A 21,800-nucleotide genomic window follows, 5' to 3' on the forward strand; every position below is an offset into this window, starting at 1 on the left:
ATTGTTCAATCACATTTGTTTCCCCTTCTGACAAAAGGGCGGGGAGAAGTAAGAGCGGTGTTTGATGTAAATGTTAAATAGCAGTCTCTCTGCTGTTACTGATCAAGGCTAGAGAGCCATCTGGTTTTTCTATGCTGGTCAATACAGTTAACTAGACAGTCATGCCATTTACTGGATAATAATTAATCAATTACTATGGAAGGAGCCTTGAAGAGAACTGTGTAAGTTGATCAGTGCTCAGTGAATAGTAACTGATTGGTATGTTTCCTTCTCCATCAACAGATGGGGAATATCAAATGCTGTGCAAACACACACACTTACACATACACATATACACACACACATACATATACATATATATATATACTTAGAGAGAGAAAGAAAAAAATTGAGCAGAAAGAGATTTCTCTGTTAGCAAAGGGCCTATTAAGACATATTCTGGGTTATTCTTGGAGTATATCAGATGGATAGCCTGTCCCTCCTGCTTTCTAGAACTTTTTCCTCTTTTTAATGTGGATTTTGGGTGGAGAGGCATTTTTTGTTTATATCCATATTTCTAAACCCAGTGAGGCCTTAGAATATAATTAGTAGAGAGTTATCTGTATTCCAAATTTGTCTTTTTTTTGGTTTGTTTAACCATTAAGGTTTAAAGATTTTATTTATTTATTTTTCCCCCAAAGCCCCAGTACATAGTTGTCTGTCATAGCTGCACATCCTTCTAGTTGCTGTATGTGGGACGCGGCCTCAGCATGGCTGGAGGAGTGGTGCCTCGGTGCACACCCGGGATCCGAACCCGGGCCGCCGGCAGCGGAGCGCACGCACTTAACCGCTAAGCCACGGGGCCGGCCCCATTAAGGTTTAAATAAAGGTGTTAGGGAGGGGAAAATAGTTGCTTTGCTTGAAGATGGCTAATAAATTTGTTTGTTTTTTTTCCCAGTAAGCTTCTATTTAGTAAGCAATTTTGCTGTGGCAGGCCACGTTTAGAACCTTCTTTGAACCTTCAGGTTATTAAAAATTTCTTGTGAGTTGGGTGACTCTACAAAGTTGGTCTATATATTTAGAGGGATGGGCTTCTCTGGGTATTCAGCTAGCAAAATGTCTTTGCAAATAGAAAAAAGTCTTGAGAGCATGCGTAATTTGAGAATGCTAAGAGATGAAGAAAAGGGCAGGAGTTCTTGGAGGGGGTGCTGGGCATTAGAGAAGTCTACCAGAGAGTAGGGAGTAATATGGGAGTGACTCTTTTCTATAAAGGGTAATGGATTGACAAGAAGACATGTGGGCAAATGAGATAGTGATAGAATGCTAATGTAGTCTTTGTTTTTTTATTTGTTATTGGTGATGGTCATGGTGGTGGTTTTTTCTTGAAATCTGTTGAGAGGAGCAGTCCTATGTTTTAACAAATTAGTATCTCCATACTAACAATGGATTCGATAAAAGGATTAGATAAAATGCAGTAGCCTCAGGTTAACTCTACTTAAAATGACTAGACTGCATCAAGATCAGTAAACAGCCTGCCCTCTTAGACTACAGAATGAATGAACAGTGAGATGGGTCAGAGTGTGGCCAACCTTTAACCTTTATGGCCAACTGGGAAGGATTATGCATGAGGTGGATCCACACAACAACTTATGCTCATTTTTGCCTTGAAATCACCCATCTTACCCACAAAGCCAAATTAAAATTAAGTATGTCTTTCATTCGCTATCTGAAGTAGCCTGTGGGTTTCCCATCTCCCTTCCCCAACCCAGAGCATTTTGGGAAATGGGGCTTCTATTGCCTAGATAGTGGACTACCTAAAACATTCTTTCTCCTTCTTTGGAGCCCTGCCCTATTCATCTCAGTTAGGATACAAGGTATAAGACTCATATGAAGTGAGTTTTGAATTTGTCATTTACCCCTCACTGTTTAGAGTGAGGTCAAAGAAAAGACCTACAAGAAGGTAATGAATTCTTCATTTTCATGTCCCCACTTGGCCACAGACTTAATATTGAACTGAACCTCTTACTCTCAAGTTCCTCTGCCCAATGCACAGTAAGCCAATCACAGAGGCGTCAGTGCTTAGAGATGGAGAAAGGTTTATTTGAATTGGCCAAAATGAGAAGGCAGGAGGATAGGTTCTCTCCAATCCACCTAAACAAAAAAAGAAAGCAGGGGTTTTACAGAGCTAAGGGGCTTGGCAGGAGGAGTTTCAGAGAAAACAGAGGGGAAATCCTTGTCTCTTTCACTCCAGATAAGCCCTTGGGCAGTCTGACTTCTGGGAGTCGGTGGCAGCTAGGGGCTGGTTGTCTGGTGATCGTAACTTCCTTGAAGGCATTCTTTTTCTTCTGCAGAACAAGCTCATAAATCCTTGTGACCCTTGAGTCACCTCTCAGATTAAACAAGAAAGCAGCAAATCAATAAGATTAACTTCTTTTCAGCTGTGTCTATGTTGGGAACAAGGTTGAAAGGTAATCATGTTCTTATTGAATATTTGTAGTAACCCTCAGGTACCTGGCTTCAATATCATCTTATTTAGTTTTTGCTTTTCTAAAACTAAACAGTAATCTTTAGGTTTTTTCATGGTGATGTTTTATATATATATATTTTTTTTTTTTTTTTTGAGGAAGATTAGCCCTGAGCTAACATCTTTTGCCAATCCTCCTTTTTTGCTGAAGAAGAGTGGCCCTGGGCGAACATCTGTTCCCATCTTCCTCTACTTTATATGGGACTCTGCCACAGCGTGGCTTGATAGGCAGTGTGTAGGTCTGTGCCTGGGATCCGAACCTGCGAACCCCGGGCCGCCGAAGTGGAGCATGCGAACTTCATCGCTATGCCACTGGGGCCAGCCCCATGGTGACTTTTTAAATGTGAATGTTGGTTATGAAGTCCTGCATCACAAAAGGGCATAATAATGTTAAACGTAAGAATCTTTGGCAACCATTGTTTCTATTATGTTCTATAGCTTACCTATTTATAAAGTGTTATCTGCTGCTGAACCTCTATGTTATCTGGGCTGGAAGCCCTTTACTCCACATCAGCTTCAGATTCAACACCAGATTGCCTGGGTGTTGAATGTGCAGATACTGTTTGAAATTAGAAATCAAGATAAAAAGGAAAAGAAAGAGAGAAATCTGTACCTCCAGTTTCACCACTTGAGGTGAAATTCAGTTTTCTGGTTAGCTCAAATAATTATTATGTTTCGTAAATTTGGATATAATTGTGCCCTTTAGGTGTCATTTGGTAGTGATTGGTGTTGGCACTATTTGGTCTTTGTTTTTGTGTTCCCCACAGCAAATATTTAAATATTTGTGAGACAGCTGATCAAGACTTGCAATGCCCTGTTTGTCCTCTTGAGCACTAACCATTAGCAGGGCCTCAGAGGCTCCGACCAAGTCTGGGAGGAGATGAACCCTTCCAACACAGCTTTAGAAGAGAGAAATCTTCCCAACTGCTCTGATGATGTTAGATGTGTCTGCACTCAGCCCACTTGAAATAATCTTTATTTCCGAAAACTTAAAAAAAAAAAAACAGAAAGACAGACCAAAGAGCTCTTTTGGCTATCTAATATTTTAAAATAACCCAGAACTCGGTCCCCTCTCCTGGAAGATTCTTTTCCCAGATATCCGTATTAACTTGCTCTCTCATTTCCTTCAGGGCTCTGCTCAACATGCCATGTTATCAGAGAGGCCTTCTGTGACCACCCCTATATAAAACGGAAACTAACCACCCCCAGCACTCCCTATATGCCCTAACTTGCTGTTTAATTTTTCTCTATAACACCACCACTGGACACATTACATAACTTTTAAACTTTTTTTTCCTCTACCCACTCTCCACTCACATTGTATATGCATATAATTCTTTTCCTTTTCCCACCCAATAAAATGTAAGCTTCATGAAGATAGGGACAGGGTCTTTTTTGATCAGTTCTGTGTTCTTTTCCCTGGAACAGTGCCCAACACATAGTAGACATTCAATAAATATTTGTTTAATGAATAAAGGGATGAATTCATTTTTATTTCAGTCTCCCACAGTCAGCAGTATCCTAGGCAGCCAGCTTTTAATGCTGGAAGGGGCCCAGCAGACAGCCATGAAGCGCCGTAAATGAATTCCTCAGGGCAGTTTTGTGATTCCAGTGTGTGTGAACACTTAAACGGTCTGACTAGATGGCAGTGGGTCAAGACCCCCTCCTTGGAAATCATCCTGAGCTGTTCCCTTCTGGTGCTTCCAAGAGGAAGAGAGCGTCAGGACTTGCCCTTATCCCTGAGAGGAAGCCTGCACATTGTATGCATTTTCTACATATTTTAGGAGCTGTCATATTAAATCCAAGAGGTCTTAACTCTGTGGGATTTTTCTTCCTTCTAAGGCAGCCTCTGAGTCAGCATTCCGCCTGGGAGTCCCCTTTTACCTTTTCATGGCTTTCCCTGGTGAATAGCTGAGCAAATAGGAAGGTGCTGATCCTTCACAATGAAATAGTGAAAATTCTGATATGAGCCCAGCCTTGGCTCACTCTTTTTTAATATTTATTTTTGTTTGTTTAGTTTGGGGAAGGTATGGGGGCACAGGGTAGCAGGAATTCTATATGAAGCTTTATAGCCTCTTTTAAACATAGAGCATGAAATGATGAGATGTTGACTAATAAACATGTTATATATCATATATGTATAAAATTATTAATGGACAATTCTTTTATATTCTGTCTCCTCCACCCCATGTGTCTTAATTTGGGTTCAAGTTTCAGGTGCAAGTAATTTATTTGGAAATGCAGGAAATAGTAGAGGAGATAAGAAGTGAGATAAGGAAAGGAAGGGTGATTTAGTGAGCCAACTACTACTGTGGGCAATTGAAGTTTGATCCTAAGGGGAAAGGGTATAGAACACACACTTCAGAGTTATTCCACTGGGGACAAGGCGGCTGGGATATTGATCCACCACCTCCCTTTAGTCATTGGTTGAGCCTGCTCCCAAGGTTCATTCCCTAGAGTAGCCTACCTCCTCCTAGGCTTTGGAGAAGCCCCCAGGCAAGGAGATATGGATACTGGCAACTGGAGATGAGGTCAAGTATGTAACAGGAGCAGGGTATCAAGGAGTGAGCTTGCCATGCTTCCTGTTTCTGTTAAAACAGTAGACTACATGAGCACCATAGCTTTATCTTGGCTCCTTCTTTTCACGTTTTTCACCACATCTTTACCCGAGGCTGGCTCAGTGCTCAAATCTATCTAGCCTTGCCTCTTTTGTGAATCACCAGGCACCTTATTTCTCATAATGGCACCTAGTGATTTCTACTTCATGGCATGGTAGTTGTGTACCTACTTGTATATTTTCTACTAGATTTAAGCTCCTTGGGAGCCCAGATATTACCTTATATATCTTTGTAAGTACCAGAGTGCTCAGTGTATAATGAATGAACTTTTCCACCTAACTAGTAGCTGGTTTTCCCAAACAAGCTGTGAGAGGAAACCCAACTTCCTAACTTAAACCAGGATAGTGGTTGCTCTGGGACCGTAAACTATGGGAGTTATGAGATGGACCCTAAAGTCAGGGCGATGAGGATTCATCTTTTCTTTTTTTAAGTATGCAGTTACATAGTATTAAGTACATTCACTTTGTTGAGTAGCCATTCCCACCACCCATCTCCAGAAGTTTTTCATCTTGCAAAACTGAAACTCTGTCCCTATTAAACACTAACTCGCCTCCCTCCCCTACCCCCCAACCCTTGGCAACCACCATTCTACTTTCTGTCTCTATAAATTTGACTACTCTAGGAACCTCATAAGTGGAATCATACAGTATTTGTCTATTTGTGACTGGCTTATTTCACTTAGCATAATGTTCAAGATTCATCCATGTTGTTGTGTGTGTCAGAATTTCCTTCCTTTTTAAGGCTGATTAATATTCTATTGTCTGTATATACCACATTTTGTTTATACGTTTGTCTGTTGATGGACACTTGGGTTGCTTTCACCTTCTGGCTATTGTGAATAATGCTGCTATGAACATAGGTGTACAAATATGTCTTGGAGATCCTGTATTCAATTCTTTCAGATATATACCCAGAAGTGGAATTGATGGATTATGTGGTAATTTTATTTTTAATTTTTTGAGGAAGTTTTCTGTTTTTTTGATAGCCATCCTGATGAGTGTGAGGTGGTATCTCATTGTGGTTTTGATATGCATTTCCCTAATGATTAGTGATGTTGAGCATCTTTTCATGTGCTTATTGGCCATTTGTATATGGCCATTATATATTTCTTTGGAGTAATGTCTATTCAAGTCCTTTGCCCATTTTTTTAATCGAGTTGTTTGGTTTTTTTGTTGTTGTTAAGGAAACTCTTTAGTTGAAGTGTAACAGGATTAGTCTTATCTTGAGCATATTTATGTAGTGACTTGTCAAGTAACCATGGGCCAGCAGCTTAAGGACTTTTCAGCTCTGATCTGGCTTCCACCATTCCTTCACAGAGTAATCATAGAATCTTAGAATTAAATGAGCCTCAGAAATTGTCTTAATCCTTTTTGGCTGCTATAACAAAATACCACAGACTGGGTGGCTTATAAACAACAGTAATTTCTTTCTCACGGTTCTGGAGGCTAGAACTTGAAGATCATGGTGACAGCCTGGTTGGGTTCTGATGAAGCCCTCTTCTGGGTTGCAGGCTGCCAATTTCTCACTGTTTTTCTTACATGGTAGAAATGGGCTAGGGAGATCTGTTGGCATCTCTTTTATAAGAGTGCTAATCCCATTCATGAGGGCTCCACCTTCATGACCTAATCACCTCCCAAAGGCCTCACCTTCTGATACCATCACATTGGTCTTTAGGATTTCAACACATGAATTTTGGGCAGACAAACATTTAGACCATAACAGAGAGCAACTAGATGAGGAAACTGAACCCACTTCTTTTTCCTCTATGCACGGGGCCAAATCACCTAGCCCCTTGCGGATAGCTTTTCCTTTATCTTTAAACATGCCTGTCTTTGCTTCCTTTCTCACATTCCTAGAAGTGGTTTGAAGACTGGTAAATTGAGTTTTAATGATTGCAAAGTCTTTACGTTAGGCACGAGGTTGTGTATTTGTTGGATGTACACTTTTGGAATTGTTCACAGTGTCATTTTTAGGTAAGAAATTTTCTTTAGAAAATTGTAGGCTTTTCTTTTTCTACAGAAATTAGCAGATGTGGCCAAAAGGCAGGAAGTAATTCTGACCTCAACTTAAAGTAAAACACTTTTGTTAATCTTTGGAAATAAATGAGCTCTTAGAATTGCTCACTGGTTGCTGTTAGACAATTTTAGACAATGCTTTTATGAGTCCTAATTAGAATAGATTTGGCTTAGTGTCATGTCTTTTTGAGATCAAGCAGTATGAAGCTACCACGTAAAAGGGGATTGCTTATGTCCCTGGCACTAACTTGGGGCTGGGTTGGCAGTGGCTTCCTTCTCAAAGATGTCAGCTGACAGCAGAAAAGTTCAGGATACTTCTCCTTGCATAGAAGATCTCTGGGGAGCTTCTAAAAATTTTTTTTCTGCATTTAAATTTTTTAAAAAATTCTGGTAAAATATACATAACATAAAATTTACCATTATAACCAGTTTTTTAAGTGTACAGTTCTATGGCGTTAAGTACATTCATATTGTTCTCTAACCATCACTACTATTCATCTTCAGAACTTTTTCGTCTTCCCAAACTGAAACTCCATACCCATCAAACAGTAGCTCCCATTTCTTCTCTCCCCCCAGTTCTTGGCAACTACCATTCTACTTTGTCTCTATGAATTTGACTACTCTAGGTACCTCATTGTAAGTTGAATCATACAATATTTGTCTTTTTGTATCTGGCTTATTTCACTTAGCATAATGTCTTCCAGATTCACCCATGTTGTAGCATGTGTCAGAATTTCCTTACTTTTTAAGGCTGAATAATATTCCATTTTGGTATATACCACATTTTGTTCATCCATTCATCACTTGTCCATCATTGATGGACATTTGGGTTGTTTCCACTTTTTGGCTATCGTGAGCATTCTTCTGTGAACATTGGTGTACGGATATCTTGAGTCCCTGCTTCAAATTCTTTGATATATACCTAGGAGTGGAATTGCTGGGTCGTATGGTAGTTCTGTGTTTAACTTTTTGAGGAACCTCCACACTGTGTTCCATAGTGGCTGCACAATTTTATATTCCCACCAGCAACGCACAAGGGTTCCAATTTCTCCACATCCTCGCCAACACTTGTTTTCTGGGGTTTTTTGGTAATAGCCATCCTAATGGGTGTGAAATGGTATCTCATTGTGGTTTTGGTTTTTATTTCCCTAGTTATTAGTGATGTTGAGCATCTTTTCGTGTGTTTGTTGGCTATTTGTATATTTTCTTTGGAGAAATGTGTGTTCAAGTCCTTTGCCCATTTTTGAAATAGGTTGTTTGTTGCTGAGTTTTAGCCAACAAGCCTTTTGATTTGCAAATACTTTTAAGAGGCTGTTTGCTGTGTGGTCCCTTTTGAATATCTGTCCATTTATCTTGTTTATTTAAAAAGAAAATCTTTCTCTGGATGGATAGATAGGTAGATAACTATAGCTACATTATCAATCAATAAATATATATATTTTTTGTCCCAACAGTATATCCTTTCAGGCTCTGATGACTTCAACCTGTACATGTGGAGAATTCCTGCAGATCCAGAAGCAGGTGAGTATATCCCTAGTATAAACCTGCTGTTCATGTTGGCTCTGTTGACCTCTGGCATGCTGTGCCCTAAAAGTACAGATCTGTAGCAATAGAGGAAGTTATTTCTCTTTGAACACAATAAGAAGTTTATTAGAAAAGCGACTAAAGGAAATTTTAAAATAAAAATTAGAAGCCACATTTAACTCTAACCTTCATACATAGCCTTATCTGACGTAATGATGCTCAGATTTTTTCCACCTAAGAACTTTTCTTAGATCTTCCTAGATCTCCTTTATGTCTGTTGTCCTCTCTTCTATTTCACCCCTGGAATATTTTTATCTTGCTTTTACATGCTTTTCCTTTATTATCCATCTGCACATTCCTGCTTATTACTCTACAAACAGTTGTTAGGGCTTCTTCCTTTCCTTTGGCCTTCCTGTTGGTAACTAAAGGGAAACTTGCTTTGTTGACAGATAGGTACACTCCCTGGGATTTGGCTGACCCCAGACATCAAAGAAATTAGGAAGAAATGTTTCTGCATTTGCTCTAGATGTGTTTGGGGAAAAGCCTGCAGCTTTCCATAAATTTGGATCTAGCCCGTATGAGCTTTCGAACAGCATGGGTCATTCTTCAGTCTTGATAATAGTGTCCTCACGTACTCAGTTGAGTGTTAACTGGTTGCTTCCTACTGGTAGAAAAATGTCTATTTTTTATTCTCAGGACAGCTCAATACAGCCATCTGCTCTGGGTAATACATGGCATCAAACTGGAAAAGGGCCATTAGCGAAGTAATAGAGGACTATGCCAAGTACTCCTGTTATTGCACAAACTGTGTCTAGTGCTCCGAGTTTAGGGAAGTTGTTGGCTTGCCTGTTGCTGAATTAACAATATTGTTACCAAACGTGCCTTTCAAAACTTGTCGAGGCCCACTTTTGGCATAACTATCCTATTGCTGTGGTCTGGTTACTGAACAAGTTGCAAAAGGCCTTTTTCCCCTTCTGGAATTTGGAAAGCATGAGTGAAGCATCTTGCCTTTGAAGCACAACCAGATGGGACAGCAGTAGTCTACCTGAACAAACAGTGATGTTCTGGCACTAGAGGTAGTTCTGTATTAAGTCTCCCACCCCCATAAGTCCTAGATTGATGAGCTGAAAAATAATCTTTGGGTTAATTGTATCTTTTACCTGATCTTGAAAAGTTTTTAATTATTAAGTCAATGTGACTTTTAAAATAGAAAGTGGATAATCCCCTTCCCCCAGGACTGTTCTCTGGAATCTTTTTCATGAGAGAAGGGAGAAGAATTAACAATAGTATTACAGATTTTTTTCCTTTCCCTGCTGATTTCTATACTCACTTACGGTATGGGCCACAGTTAGGCTGACTGTATAAGCAGATGATTTTGCAGTCTCTGGGCGGGCAGGGACCTGATAAGTGATTTAGGATTCCAATATTAAAACTGGGAAATGGGTAGCCAGACTTTCCAAGGATTGTATAGGTACAGCTGGTTTAAAGGAATCCATTTCTAGATTCTCAAATTCCATATGTGTTCTTTCATAAAATCAGTATTCCTAAGAAGGTTCCCATTCTCCTTTCCCACCTCCCCTTTTCCCTTTGTCCTTCTCCTACTTTACAAAAAAACCCAAAAAGCCAAAATTATTCCATAAATTTCTGACCATTTGAACCTTAGCATGGTGCATTACCCTGAGGTATAAGAATCTCCAAGGTGCCAAAAAATCTGAAGCATCCTGTAATCATAGGGCTATAACCTGACCCCTCATCTTCTCCCTTATCTTCTTATGCACTTCCAATAAATTGTTTCTTTTTATATGTAATATGTTGTTATAAAACATTAAAAGTATGTGTTGATCGGTTGTGTTCCAGTAATAATTGTAATGGTAACTTGAATCCAAGACAAAAATTTTAACACTTAGAGCCTTATGGTCACAGTAAATAAAGAAAATTTTAATTTATATTTTTGTTGGTGAAACTATGATAGAGTTTTCCTAAAAATATATTAGGTTGAAATTTTGGGAGATAGGTAAAGTGAAAATATTATTTCAAGGAATAAAAAGGAATGATGTAAAATTTCTATTAAAAAAGAAACTTGTTAGACTTCAGATTCTACATAAGATGCAGTAGGTAGCTCCCACTGCAATAACTACAAAAATCAAATTACAAAAGTCACATTTTTCAAGATGTCAGAGAGATGTGGCAACAAAGTGTGCTAGAAGAACTAAAGTTCTGAAGAAGGAAGAACGTTTCCTAGCTGAGCAAAAGATGCAGGCCATTTTCTTTCCTCGGACCATCTGTGCACAGGCTGCAGATTGGGCGGCCATGGACAGACTCTACTAAGGTCAAAAGAAATTAGTTTTCAATGGCCACATGGGTGGAAGATTGGAGTCTAGAGGTACCCCAAACACATGGCCAGTCTCCCATATAGGACATTTGCTGAGTGCTGGGATTGCACTGGGAGCTAGGGGGCTGAGCTGGAACGGCAGAAGGAAATTCCCACGGTAATACAGTGCTTAGGAGACAAAGGCCCCCTTGTGGAAGGGGCCTGCTCCACAGAGCATTTGCCAGATTTTGAACCTGCATGAGAAAGGACAATAAAGAGCTAAGCTTAAAACCTCCAAAGGACAGAACATTCAGAGCAGAGAACAGAGACTTGCGAGACTCTCCACCAAAAGCCCAAGAGGGCTACACTTGAGGATGGGGCTGGACCAGAAAGGCTGAGTGACATATCCTACAGTCTCCTGGTACTTAGGACACAAACTCCAATTAGAGGAAGAGACCTGCAACAAGCACCCTACAGGTCTTGCCTTTGAGACATTTGAAACCAGTAGACTTATTCCAACTAAAGCAGCAACACAGCCCTGATCTAGTTCCTCTTGGTTGGATTGAGAGTGATCAGCCCCTTACCTCATTTTCTCAAGAGTGGAATGGGGAAATGCCAGATGGAGAAAATCAGCTTTAGTCTCTGTATTAGTCTGCTAGGGCTACCATAACAAAATCCCAGAGACTGGGTGACTTAAACAGCAGAAATATATTTTCTCACCTTTCTGGAGGCAAGAAGTCCAAGATCAAGGTGCTGTCAAGTTTGATTTCTCCCGAGGCCTCTTTCCTGGGCCTGCAGGTGACTGCCTTCTCATTGCGTTCTCATGTGGCCTTTTCTCTATGCACATGCATCCCTGCTGTCCTTTCCTCTTCTTATGAGGACACCAGTCTTATTGGATTAGAGTCCTACCCTTATGCCTTCATTTAGCCTTAATTATCTCCTTAAAGGCCCTGTCTCCAAATACAGTCACATTGTGGGTTATGGCTTCAGCATGTGAATTTGGAGGAAACGCAGTTCCGTCCATAACAGTCTCTATGGTTCTTTTATACTCATTGTCCAGCGTACAGTAAGAAATTATGAGGTATGAAAATGTGGTCAATAATCAGGAGGGGAAAAAACAATCTATAGAAGCAAACCCACAATATTATCCAGATATTGAAGTTAACAGACAGGGACTTGAAATATTATAAATGTGATAAAGAAAATAGAAGAAAAGATGGACAAAATGGATGAAAAGATAGAGAATTTCAACAGAGAGTTGGAATCTATTTAGAAAAAAGTCATGTAGACATTCTAAAATTGAAAAATATTTTTAAAACTAACAATTTGTTGGATGGGTTTAACCTACAGAGGACAGGCTTGGTGAATAGAAGACAGATCAATAAAAGATATCCAATCTGAGGGACAATGAGAAAAGAGAATGGAAGGAGCAGAACAGAAAGAATGTAAGAGACAAGTGGAACACAGATAATCTAATACATATGAAATTGAGGTCCCAGAAGGATAAGAGAGAGAAAATGAGGCAGAAGCATTATGTGAAGAGATAATAGTTGAAAGAATTTTCCGAAACTAATGAAATATACCAATTCTCCGATTCAGGAAACTCAGTAACCACAAGCAGGATAAATACAACACACCTAGGCACATCAAAAGTCAAACAATTGAAAACAAAAGATAATGAGAGGGGCCGGCCCGGTGGCATAGTGGTTAAGTTTGCGCGCTCTGCTTCGGCGGCCTGGGGTTTGCCAGTTCAGATCCTGGGCGTGGACCTACGCACCACTCATCAAGCCATGCTGAGGCAGCGTCCCACATAGAGGAACTAGAAGGATGTACAACTATGACATACGACTATCTACTGGGGCTTTGGGGAGAAAAAGGGAAAAAAGGAGGAAGATTGGCAACAGATGTTAGCTCAGGGCCAGTCTTCCTCAAAAAAAGAATTGCTCCCCCCCCCAAAAAAAAGAAGATAATGAGAAAAATCCCAAAAGCAGCCTGAGAAAATGGACAAATTGCCTATTAATAAGCAACAATAAGTTTGATGGCCAAATTATGGAATCCAGAATATAACAGATGACGTCTCTACAGTGCTTAAAGAATTAAAACCTGCCAACCTAGAATTCTATATCCAGGGAAAATATCCTTCAAAAATGTAGGTAAAATAAAGACATTTTTTACAAAGAAATTATAGAATTTTAATATAATCACTTAGCAGCTCTCAATGACTTAATGCATCTAAATATTGTGCATCAACAGCTGCTAACATCACAAAAAGAAAGGCAATTAGACATTATGTGCCTCGTGATGAAAAAAACACAACACTACCTGTAGTCTTGCAAAATAAAACAATGCTGAATCTGATCAGACCTTAGGATCCAGCTTTCAATTTGCAGGAAGGACAGGGACAGAGGAGCATATTATACTACATTGTGAGGATATAATCCACAAAAGCCAGACTGTCAGAAACTATAGGTCAAAGGACCCATGTTATTCAACAAATACATTCTAATGAAAAAAGGAAGGATGGACGGAAGGAAACCTATAGTTTAAGAAACATAAGACATCTTAAATAAACTGGCAAAGCTAAAGTATTTAGGAATTTACACTTGTATAAATAAAATTATTTTAAAATGCAGAGAAGTGATTAATAGAGAAGTCAGGATAATGATCACGTTAGTGGGAAGGAAAGGGCTGTACGTGGAATGAGGCATATAGGGGCCTCTGAACGGGCAGAAAAATTCCATTTCTTGACCTGGGTGTTGGTTATAAGGGTGTTCACCCTATAAAACTTCACCAAGCTGTAGTTTTTATGCTGGTTTCTGTATCTTTTTTTATTCTTCATTCTTCAATGAAAAAAAGAAAAATTAGTAAATAACCATGGGTCAAAGAATAAATCACAGTAGAAATAAAATTTTCTTAACTGAGTAAAAATGAAAGCATGACATCCCAGCAGAGGCTTTCAAGTACTACATGGGTATTTGGCCCAGATCAGTGGTCTACAAAATCACATACCCAACCCCACAATAATTTTTTTCTTGGGTTATAACTTACATATATTAAAGTGCACTTTTACTGAGGAATAACTTAGCAAAGGAATAATCTCTGCTAGGATGCCCACCATGATAGGGCGCTTGTTGCCCCAGGGTGACTCCAGTGATTAGAAAGGTCTTCCCTAAGTCTTCTTCCATTCCCCTGTAGTCTCTTGAGAGGTCGCTTAATGAGAAGGGCCTTATTATCATTCTTCCTCCTCGTAGGCTTTTACTCATTTGAAGATAGCTCTCATGTCCCCTTCTAGATCTTCTCCAGAGATAGCACCCTGAAGTTTACTTAGTTCCTCAAAGAAATGATGTCAGTTTCTTTGCTGTACTGATTTCTCTCCTCTGGATTTGTTCTACCTCAGTTTAAGGATTAACTAAATGAGTTCAACTGATGTAGTCTGACTAGACCAGAGAAAATCTTTGGCTCCTTGATATTGAGTGTGCTGCATGGTATTTCAGAAAGGACACTCAGGATCACATAAGCTGTTTTTGTAGGCCACAGAACCCATGATCTACTCATACTTAGAGTTGCCTAGATGCCCCATGGTTTCCACGTGGGCTGTGGTTGGTCCTGGATCCCCATCCTTTACTTGGTGCTTGGGTTTCTTTGTACACAGGACAGGACCTTATGATTATCTGTCTTGTTGGATTCACTAACTGGTAGTTGAGGGGTTTGTTTTCTCTGTATTAACCTTCAACATTACATCATCAATCTGTCACAGTAAGTCTGTCCCTTTGATCATTATCTTGCTCTGCATGTAACTGAAGCACCTTTTTGGGTTGTTTTTAGCATACTTTGGCTCATTTGGGATTCAGCCTTCCTGCCACTATTCTGACAACCCATCCACATTCTTTTCCTTTTTCTTGTTCATATGTTTCCTTTTTCTTTCTATGCTTCCTTCTTATTCTTTTTTCATTCCTTTTACTATTTTTATAATTAAGTACTTCTTGTTATCAAAGTAATACACTATGTAATTTTTAAATCAAACAGTATTATAAAGCTTATTTTTTAAAAAATGCAACAATTCCTTCCTCTTCCTATAACATACTCATAATATCTTTGAATTTTCAATTTTGGACATTCTCTATTTACTTTCTACTGTTGAAATCAGCACGTTTCTCAGAAGAGGAGTCTTTGATCTCTTATCAGGAAGGTATTTGCCTGGCAGTTGAACTATGGTTCTAAGAGCCAAATAGGGGAATAGCACTGTGGATCTCACAGATCTATACACAGATTTTTGTTTAATCCCACCCTGAGCTGTGCCTGGTGTCCCCAGTCCAAAACCTCTTTAGGTCAACTCCAGCTGGCAACCCCCAGGCCTCTGCTTGTGTGGGAAGGGGCAGTTTCCTGGCCGTGTGTGCTCAGGGGAGGAGTGTGATGGTGTAATGGCTCTTTATACAGGCTTTCAACTGATTCTGTTTTCAGCCCTACCCTTCAACCTGGCTTCAGGGATACTTAGCACTTCTCATTTTTATATGTAATCTTTCTATTTTTAAGTGTTGGCAATTAAATCATAGTTTAAAAAAATATTCAGCAAAGTTCAGCAAGCCAAACATAACATATGAGGGGCTAGATGCAGCCCTTGGGTTCTAGCTTTGAATGCTTAGATGATGAAAAGTCTGTCAGGAAATTCCTAATCTAATCTACTGTCTCGTTGACTTAAACAAATATGGAATGAGGCGCAGCTTGCTCCCTCTGTGCATGCCAGTTAACGTAAGATACTAAGGCAGGCTAATACAGGGAAGCTGGCTTGCTGTTATATGCCTTAATGGCATAATCAGATGACAAGCAATCAGTGTTTATTGAATGCCTGCTGTGTGCTTCACAGTGTATGCTAAGTGCTGAGAGAACTAGATGGAGAGCAGTCCTAAGTGTGAGCCAAAAGCAAGGGCATCTTTTTTTTTTCCCCACTCTCTTGTTCAGAAAGACTGACTGTTACTGGGGAAATTTTTTTGCTACATAAATTCCAAAGAGATGAAATTCATTTATTATATAGAGTACTAACTTAACAAATTGGCTAAGTAATTTGCATAGGGCTTCGTAGGGGGCTGAGGAAATCGTTTCGAGATGTAAGATGTAATTCCCACCATAAAACTTGCTACCTGGCAAGATGAGGCTCGGTTTTTCAGTTGATGTCAGATAATAACTCATTTCTAAAAACCTTTAAAAATTAGAGGAAGGACTAGAACTGGAATTTTGCTGTGGCAAAGAAAAAGCCCATAAGAATATATTTTACACCTTGGAAGTACGTAGGAAGAGCATCTATTTTTATATGATAATTCTGAAGATAAAATAAACAGACCGGCAGTTATGTATAGAGCCAATGTGGTGTGTTGGAAGGAGCAATAGGCTTAAAATCATACCTGGATCTAAGTTCAGTGCTGCCACTAACTAGCTGATTGAGTGATTCTGGGCAGGTTATGTAATAGCAATTGTCTGAGCCTCTGTTTCTTCTGTAAAATTGCCCCCCTGCCCACTGCCTCATATCATGAGATGATATAACAATTTTGGTAACTTTCTGAAAACTGTGTGCTTTCAAATATAAGACATTGTTATTGCTGTGTATAATAAGATCAGTGCCCATACATCTGTATTTCCAAAGCATTTGCTCCCTAGTAATTTTGGTATGGAAGTAATGGATTTGGTAAGGTGTGGCAGAGGTGGGTGTCTCTGGAAAATATTCATGTTGCCTTCTCCTTCTCTTTCCACTAATTCTTGTTGGAAAGGGCTTTAGGGTTTTCAGAGATAGAGTTGCCTCCCCTGAGATATGCTTCTACACTAAGACCTTACTATTTATGGAAAGAAGCATAATGTAATAGAGTTGGCAGGCCTGGGTTTAAATTCCTGATCCATTCATCTTCTAGTTGGAGGCTTTGGAAAAATTGTTTAATCTTGCCAAATTCTGTTTTTTCATCTGTAAAATAAGAATATTAACAATACACACAATAATAACAGTAGTAATAACATCTACCTTGTTAGGGATAGTGTGAGGGTGCTGAGGGTGCTCAGTAGCTACTCAATGATTGTTTCTCATTAAGAAAGCTTTCTCTCTTTTAACTTTGCTCTGAAAAAACTCCTTACAGACCAAGATCTTGTCCTCCTCTGGTGCCCTCCTGAATAGTCATTTGAGTTGTGCTTGCATGAAGGCTGCTCTTGACTCATCAGTAGTTTAAGAGAGGGGAAGTTATATGACAAATTTTTCCCTGAAGGGAGGGGAAAAACATGTAGTTTCAATGCCAAGTCACCGCAGCCACCCGCACTGCCAGTAGGCCGGTGAAATAGGCTGGAAACAGCTGTAAATGCATTTGCATGGGTCTGCATATATGTGCATGCTCTGTCTCTCCTTTTTCTAGACGTGCATTCACTCTCAGTGAGTTAGGCCTGGACATCTGCTTTTTCCTCCCATGTAATTGGAAGAACAACTGTTTTTAATTGGGTCACAAGTAGTTGGTTGCAAACACGTGTGAAGTGCAGATGAAGAAAGAAGAACTTAATGTAATCGAGTTTTTTGTGCCGTTAAGTATTGCTGTCTGTGGAGCTTTCTGAGCTTTACTGACAGCACTGGCTGTCCCCATCTGGCTTTTCTTAACTCTTAAATGGTTATGTGATCCCCAGGAGGCAGCCACTGCTCTCTGTATTGTCAGTACCTTGATTGTACTTCTCTTTATGGTTTGAAACTTGGAAACCCTGGGAATATTCACTCGAGCCTTGTGGAATTGCTAAGAGGTTGTTTGGACAATTCTTTTAAATACAGTGAGGAAAAGAAGTGATCCCTTGCCCCTCATAGCAGTAAACTCTTACTTCTACCAGTGAAGTCAGGAATGAAATAGATTCATTGCCTCAACAGATCCAAACGTCATTTTGGGAGATAAAAGCTTAACCTTCTTCTTCCAGCCTTGTTCCAGAGAAAATGATGAGGGGATTTACTTCAATTTGTTTACTTATTGAGTATCCTTAGATAAGACATTATGCAAAACCATATGGGCGATTGAAAGATAAACATTTTCTTGCTCTCAAAGAACTTCCAATCTAAGAAGGATGAGGGTATGTGTGTGCACGCGCACTAAATTTAAAAGTGGAACAAGGCAGATGAAACCAGGATCAAAAGGAATAGGCAACCCGCCAGCTGGGAAATAATATTCGTAAACCATATATCCGGCAGGGGATTGATCTCCATTATGTATAAAGAACTCACACAACTGAACAACAAAAGAACAAACAACCCGATCAAAAAATGGGCAGAGGAAATGAATAGACACTTCTCCCAAGAAGATATACAGATGGCCAATAGGCACATGAAAAGATGCTCAACATCACTAATCATCAGGGAAATGCAAATCAAAACCACACTAAGGGGCTGGCCCTGTGTCTTAGCGGTTGGGTGCGCCCGCTCCGCTGCTGGCGGCCCGGGTTCGGATCCCGGGCGCGCACCGACACACCACTTCTCCGGCCGTGCCAAGGCCATGTCCCAAATACAGCAACTGGAAGGCTGTGCAACTATGACATACAACTATCTACTGGGGCTTTGGGGGGAAAAATAAATAAATAAAGTTTAAAAAAAAAAACAAACCACACTAAGATATCACCTTACACTTGTTAAAATGGCTATAATCACCAAGACGAAAAACAACAAAAGCTGGAGAGGTTGTGGAGAAATGGGAACCCTAATTCACTGCTGGTGGGAATGCAAACTGGCACGGCCTCTGTGGAAAATAGTATGATGAAGATTCTTCAAAAAATTAAAAATAGAAATACCTTATGATCCAGCTATCCCACTACTGGGCATCTACTGAACCTGAAATCAACAATCCAAAGAGGCTTATGCACCCCTATGTTCATCGCAGCGTTATTCACTATAGCAAGACATGGAGGCAACCCAAGTGTCCCTCAACTGATGATTGTATAAAGAAGGTGTGGTGTGTGTGTGTGTATATATATATACATATATATATACACACACACACACACAATGGAATACTACTCAGCCATAAAGAAAGACAAAAGCGTCCCATTTGCAACAACATGGATGGACCTGGAGGGTATTATGGTAAGTGAAATAAGCCAGAAAGGGAAAGACAAACACTGTATGGTTTCACTCATATGTGGAAGATAAACCAACACACGGACAGGTAGAACTGTTGGGTGGTTACCAGGGGCAAGGGGGTGTGGGGGGTAGGCACACAGGGCAGAGGGATGCATTTATATGGTGACTGACAAACAATAATGTACAACATAAATTTCACAATAAAAAAAAGTAGGAGACAATTTAGGACCAAAAAAAATAATAATAATAAAAAAAAAAGTGGATTCCAACGCTCATAAAAAAGGTAATTAAGGAGGGCTTGAAGAGATTTGGGGAATCAATAAAGTTTTCATGGAATTAGCATTTCAGAGGACCATGAGGGTTAGATAGGATTTTAGCCCCTTTATTTCTCTTCTCTTACTATAGTAAAAACACTTTGAAAGAAATATCCAAAATTGACAGCAGGAAGATGAAGAAAGAGAAACGCTTGGGATAATCCACACGTTGAATGGTAGAGTCCACTAATGGAGATTGGGTTTTTTCCTGCGTGCTTATATTCCACAGTCTGATACACTCATATCTTTTCATTCATTCATCAAATATTTATTGAAAACCTACTATGTGCTGGGCACTGTTTTAGAGGCTTGGGATACATCAGAGGAACAAAAGAGCCCCTGCCATCATGGAGCTTACGTTCTAGCAAGGGAAACAGACAATGTACAATAGACACAATAAATTATGTAGTATGTTTAAAAGGTTAGAAATGTTATGGAAAAAGAAAAAGAGCAGAATAACGGGGATAGGGAATGGTATTGGGGGGTAAGGGGAGTGCAATTTTGGATAGGATGTACAGTATAGGCCTCATTGAGAAGGTCACATTTGAGCAAAACCTCAAAGTGGTGAGGGCGTTACCCATGCAGAAATCTAGGGGGAGAGCATTTTAGGTAGAACCAGTATGAAAGTTCTCAGGTGAAAATGTGGCTGATGTGTTTGAGAAACAGCAAGGAAATCAATGTGTTGAAGCAGAGTGAGGGAGGGGGAGAATAGTAGGAGTTGAAGTCATAGAGGTAAGTGGAAGTCGTGTAGGCTCTTATAGTGAGGGAAATGGAGAGCCATCAGAGAATTCTGAGCAGAGGAGTGACATGATCCAACTTGCGTCACTCTGGCTGCTGAGTTGAGGATAGATGGTGGGAGTGGGGCTGCCAAGGGTAGAAATGAGGAGAACTAGTAGGAATCTCACATAATACAGTGAGTGGTGATCGTGGCCCGAACCAAGGTAATAGGAGTTGGGTCTACATATATTTTGAAGGTAAAACCATCAGGATTCCCTAACAGATTAGATTGAGAGAGGCGGGGAGCAGGTAGAGTTTGAGATGTCTCTTAAACATCCAGGTAGAGATGTTGAATAAACAGTTTGGATATAGAGGTATAGAGGTCTGGAGTTCAAGAGAAAGGTCTAGACCAGAGATAAAAATGTGAGTTTTAGTAGCATATAGGTAGTATTTAAAGCCACAAGACTGGATGAGATCACCAAGCAAGTGAGTATAGCTAGTCAAGAGAAGGGGACCAAGGAGCCCTAAGGCATTCCAATGTTAAAAAGTCAAGGAGAGGAGCTAAAAAAGAAATTAAGAAGGAGTGACCAGTGAGGTAACAGGAACACCAAGAGAGGGTGATCCTAGGAAGGCAGTGAAGAAAATGTGTCAAAGGGGAGGCAGCTATGTTGGATCTTCCTGATAGGTCAAATAAGATGAGTAGGATGAGGACTGAATTAACCATTTGATTCTTTGGTGAATGTCACCAAGCCCAAGTCTTATTGCTTAGGCAAGGACTAGATAATTACAGATCTTTGATTCCATTGTATCATTTGAATAACCACTGTTACCTAATTTTTCAACTTCTCCCCCTACAAAGTAGTACCACTCTTTGTGTATTTACTCACTGTTCTTGTCCTTGTAGTATGTTCTGCAGGATTTTGTTTTATATCCCAATCTAGAGGTACCAGATAAGGTTCTCCCATGAAATGCTGGAAGTATTTCCTATACCATAATCTGTCTTTTTCACCTGAGTATTGAGTTTTTTTAATACCACTCTTAACAGTGTTCTCCACTAATTTCAATTTTAACAATCCCTTGTTAAGTCCTCCTTATATGCCCAACTCTGTTCTTACTATCTTGGATGTCTCAATGTCTAAATCTTGGTAGATCAAGGATATTTACCCTCTTCATGAGAGCCTCTGCTCTATTGCTTGGAAATGCAAATGTGTCTTAATTTCTTGTCTTCCATCAGCCCTTTCCAGTCATCTAGTCCCTGTTCCTGGTTCTTCACTGTTGCTTTCACACTTCCTTCTCCCTAATCTCATTGTTATCCATTGTTTCTCCTTCCTGTTCTCACAAAGGTGTTTGTCCTAATTAGTTAATGGGTTACTAGGAAGGAGAGAAAAATCCAAAAACTCTGACAAGAAAATATTGGTATTTTATCCAGGTTGATTTGTGATTTATTTCAGTACAAAAATACTTAAATGTTCTGTTCTAGAGCCCCAAGTGCCATTGGGGACCACTTCCCAGCATAATCGATAAGTTACTGTTAGACCAAGTCATCAAGGAATCTTGACCAGATTGCTTTTAGCTTTTGAGTTGAAAGCATAGTCATTCTTGGAGGACTTTGTTGAAGCAAACAAAATTGACAAGAAACAGGGGTAACTGAAGTTGGCAAGAAATGGGAGTGGTTTCCTGACCTTTGAGAGGTCAGAGGGGACAAATCTCTGGCTGAA

The 21,800-nt window shown here is 39.8% G+C and overlaps 1 protein-coding gene across 1 annotated transcript in view; it reads left to right on the top strand.

Annotated features, from left to right (window-relative positions):
• DCAF5 (DDB1 and CUL4 associated factor 5) overlaps nucleotides 1-21,800 on the top strand; it is a 110,907-nt gene that overhangs the window by 74,074 nt on the left and 15,033 nt on the right. Inside the window, exon 7 of the mRNA XM_004426279.3 lies at nucleotides 8,591-8,657. Coding sequence (XP_004426336.2) covers nucleotides 8,591-8,657 — 67 coding nt within the window. The remainder of the gene's footprint in view (nucleotides 1-8,590; nucleotides 8,658-21,800) is intronic.

The sequence above is a fragment of the Ceratotherium simum genome, chromosome 24, assembly GCF_057802395.1.
Source record: "Ceratotherium simum simum isolate JZ-2026a chromosome 24, ASM5780239v1, whole genome shotgun sequence".
In the NCBI taxonomy this organism is placed as follows: domain Eukaryota; kingdom Metazoa; phylum Chordata; class Mammalia; order Perissodactyla; family Rhinocerotidae; genus Ceratotherium; species Ceratotherium simum.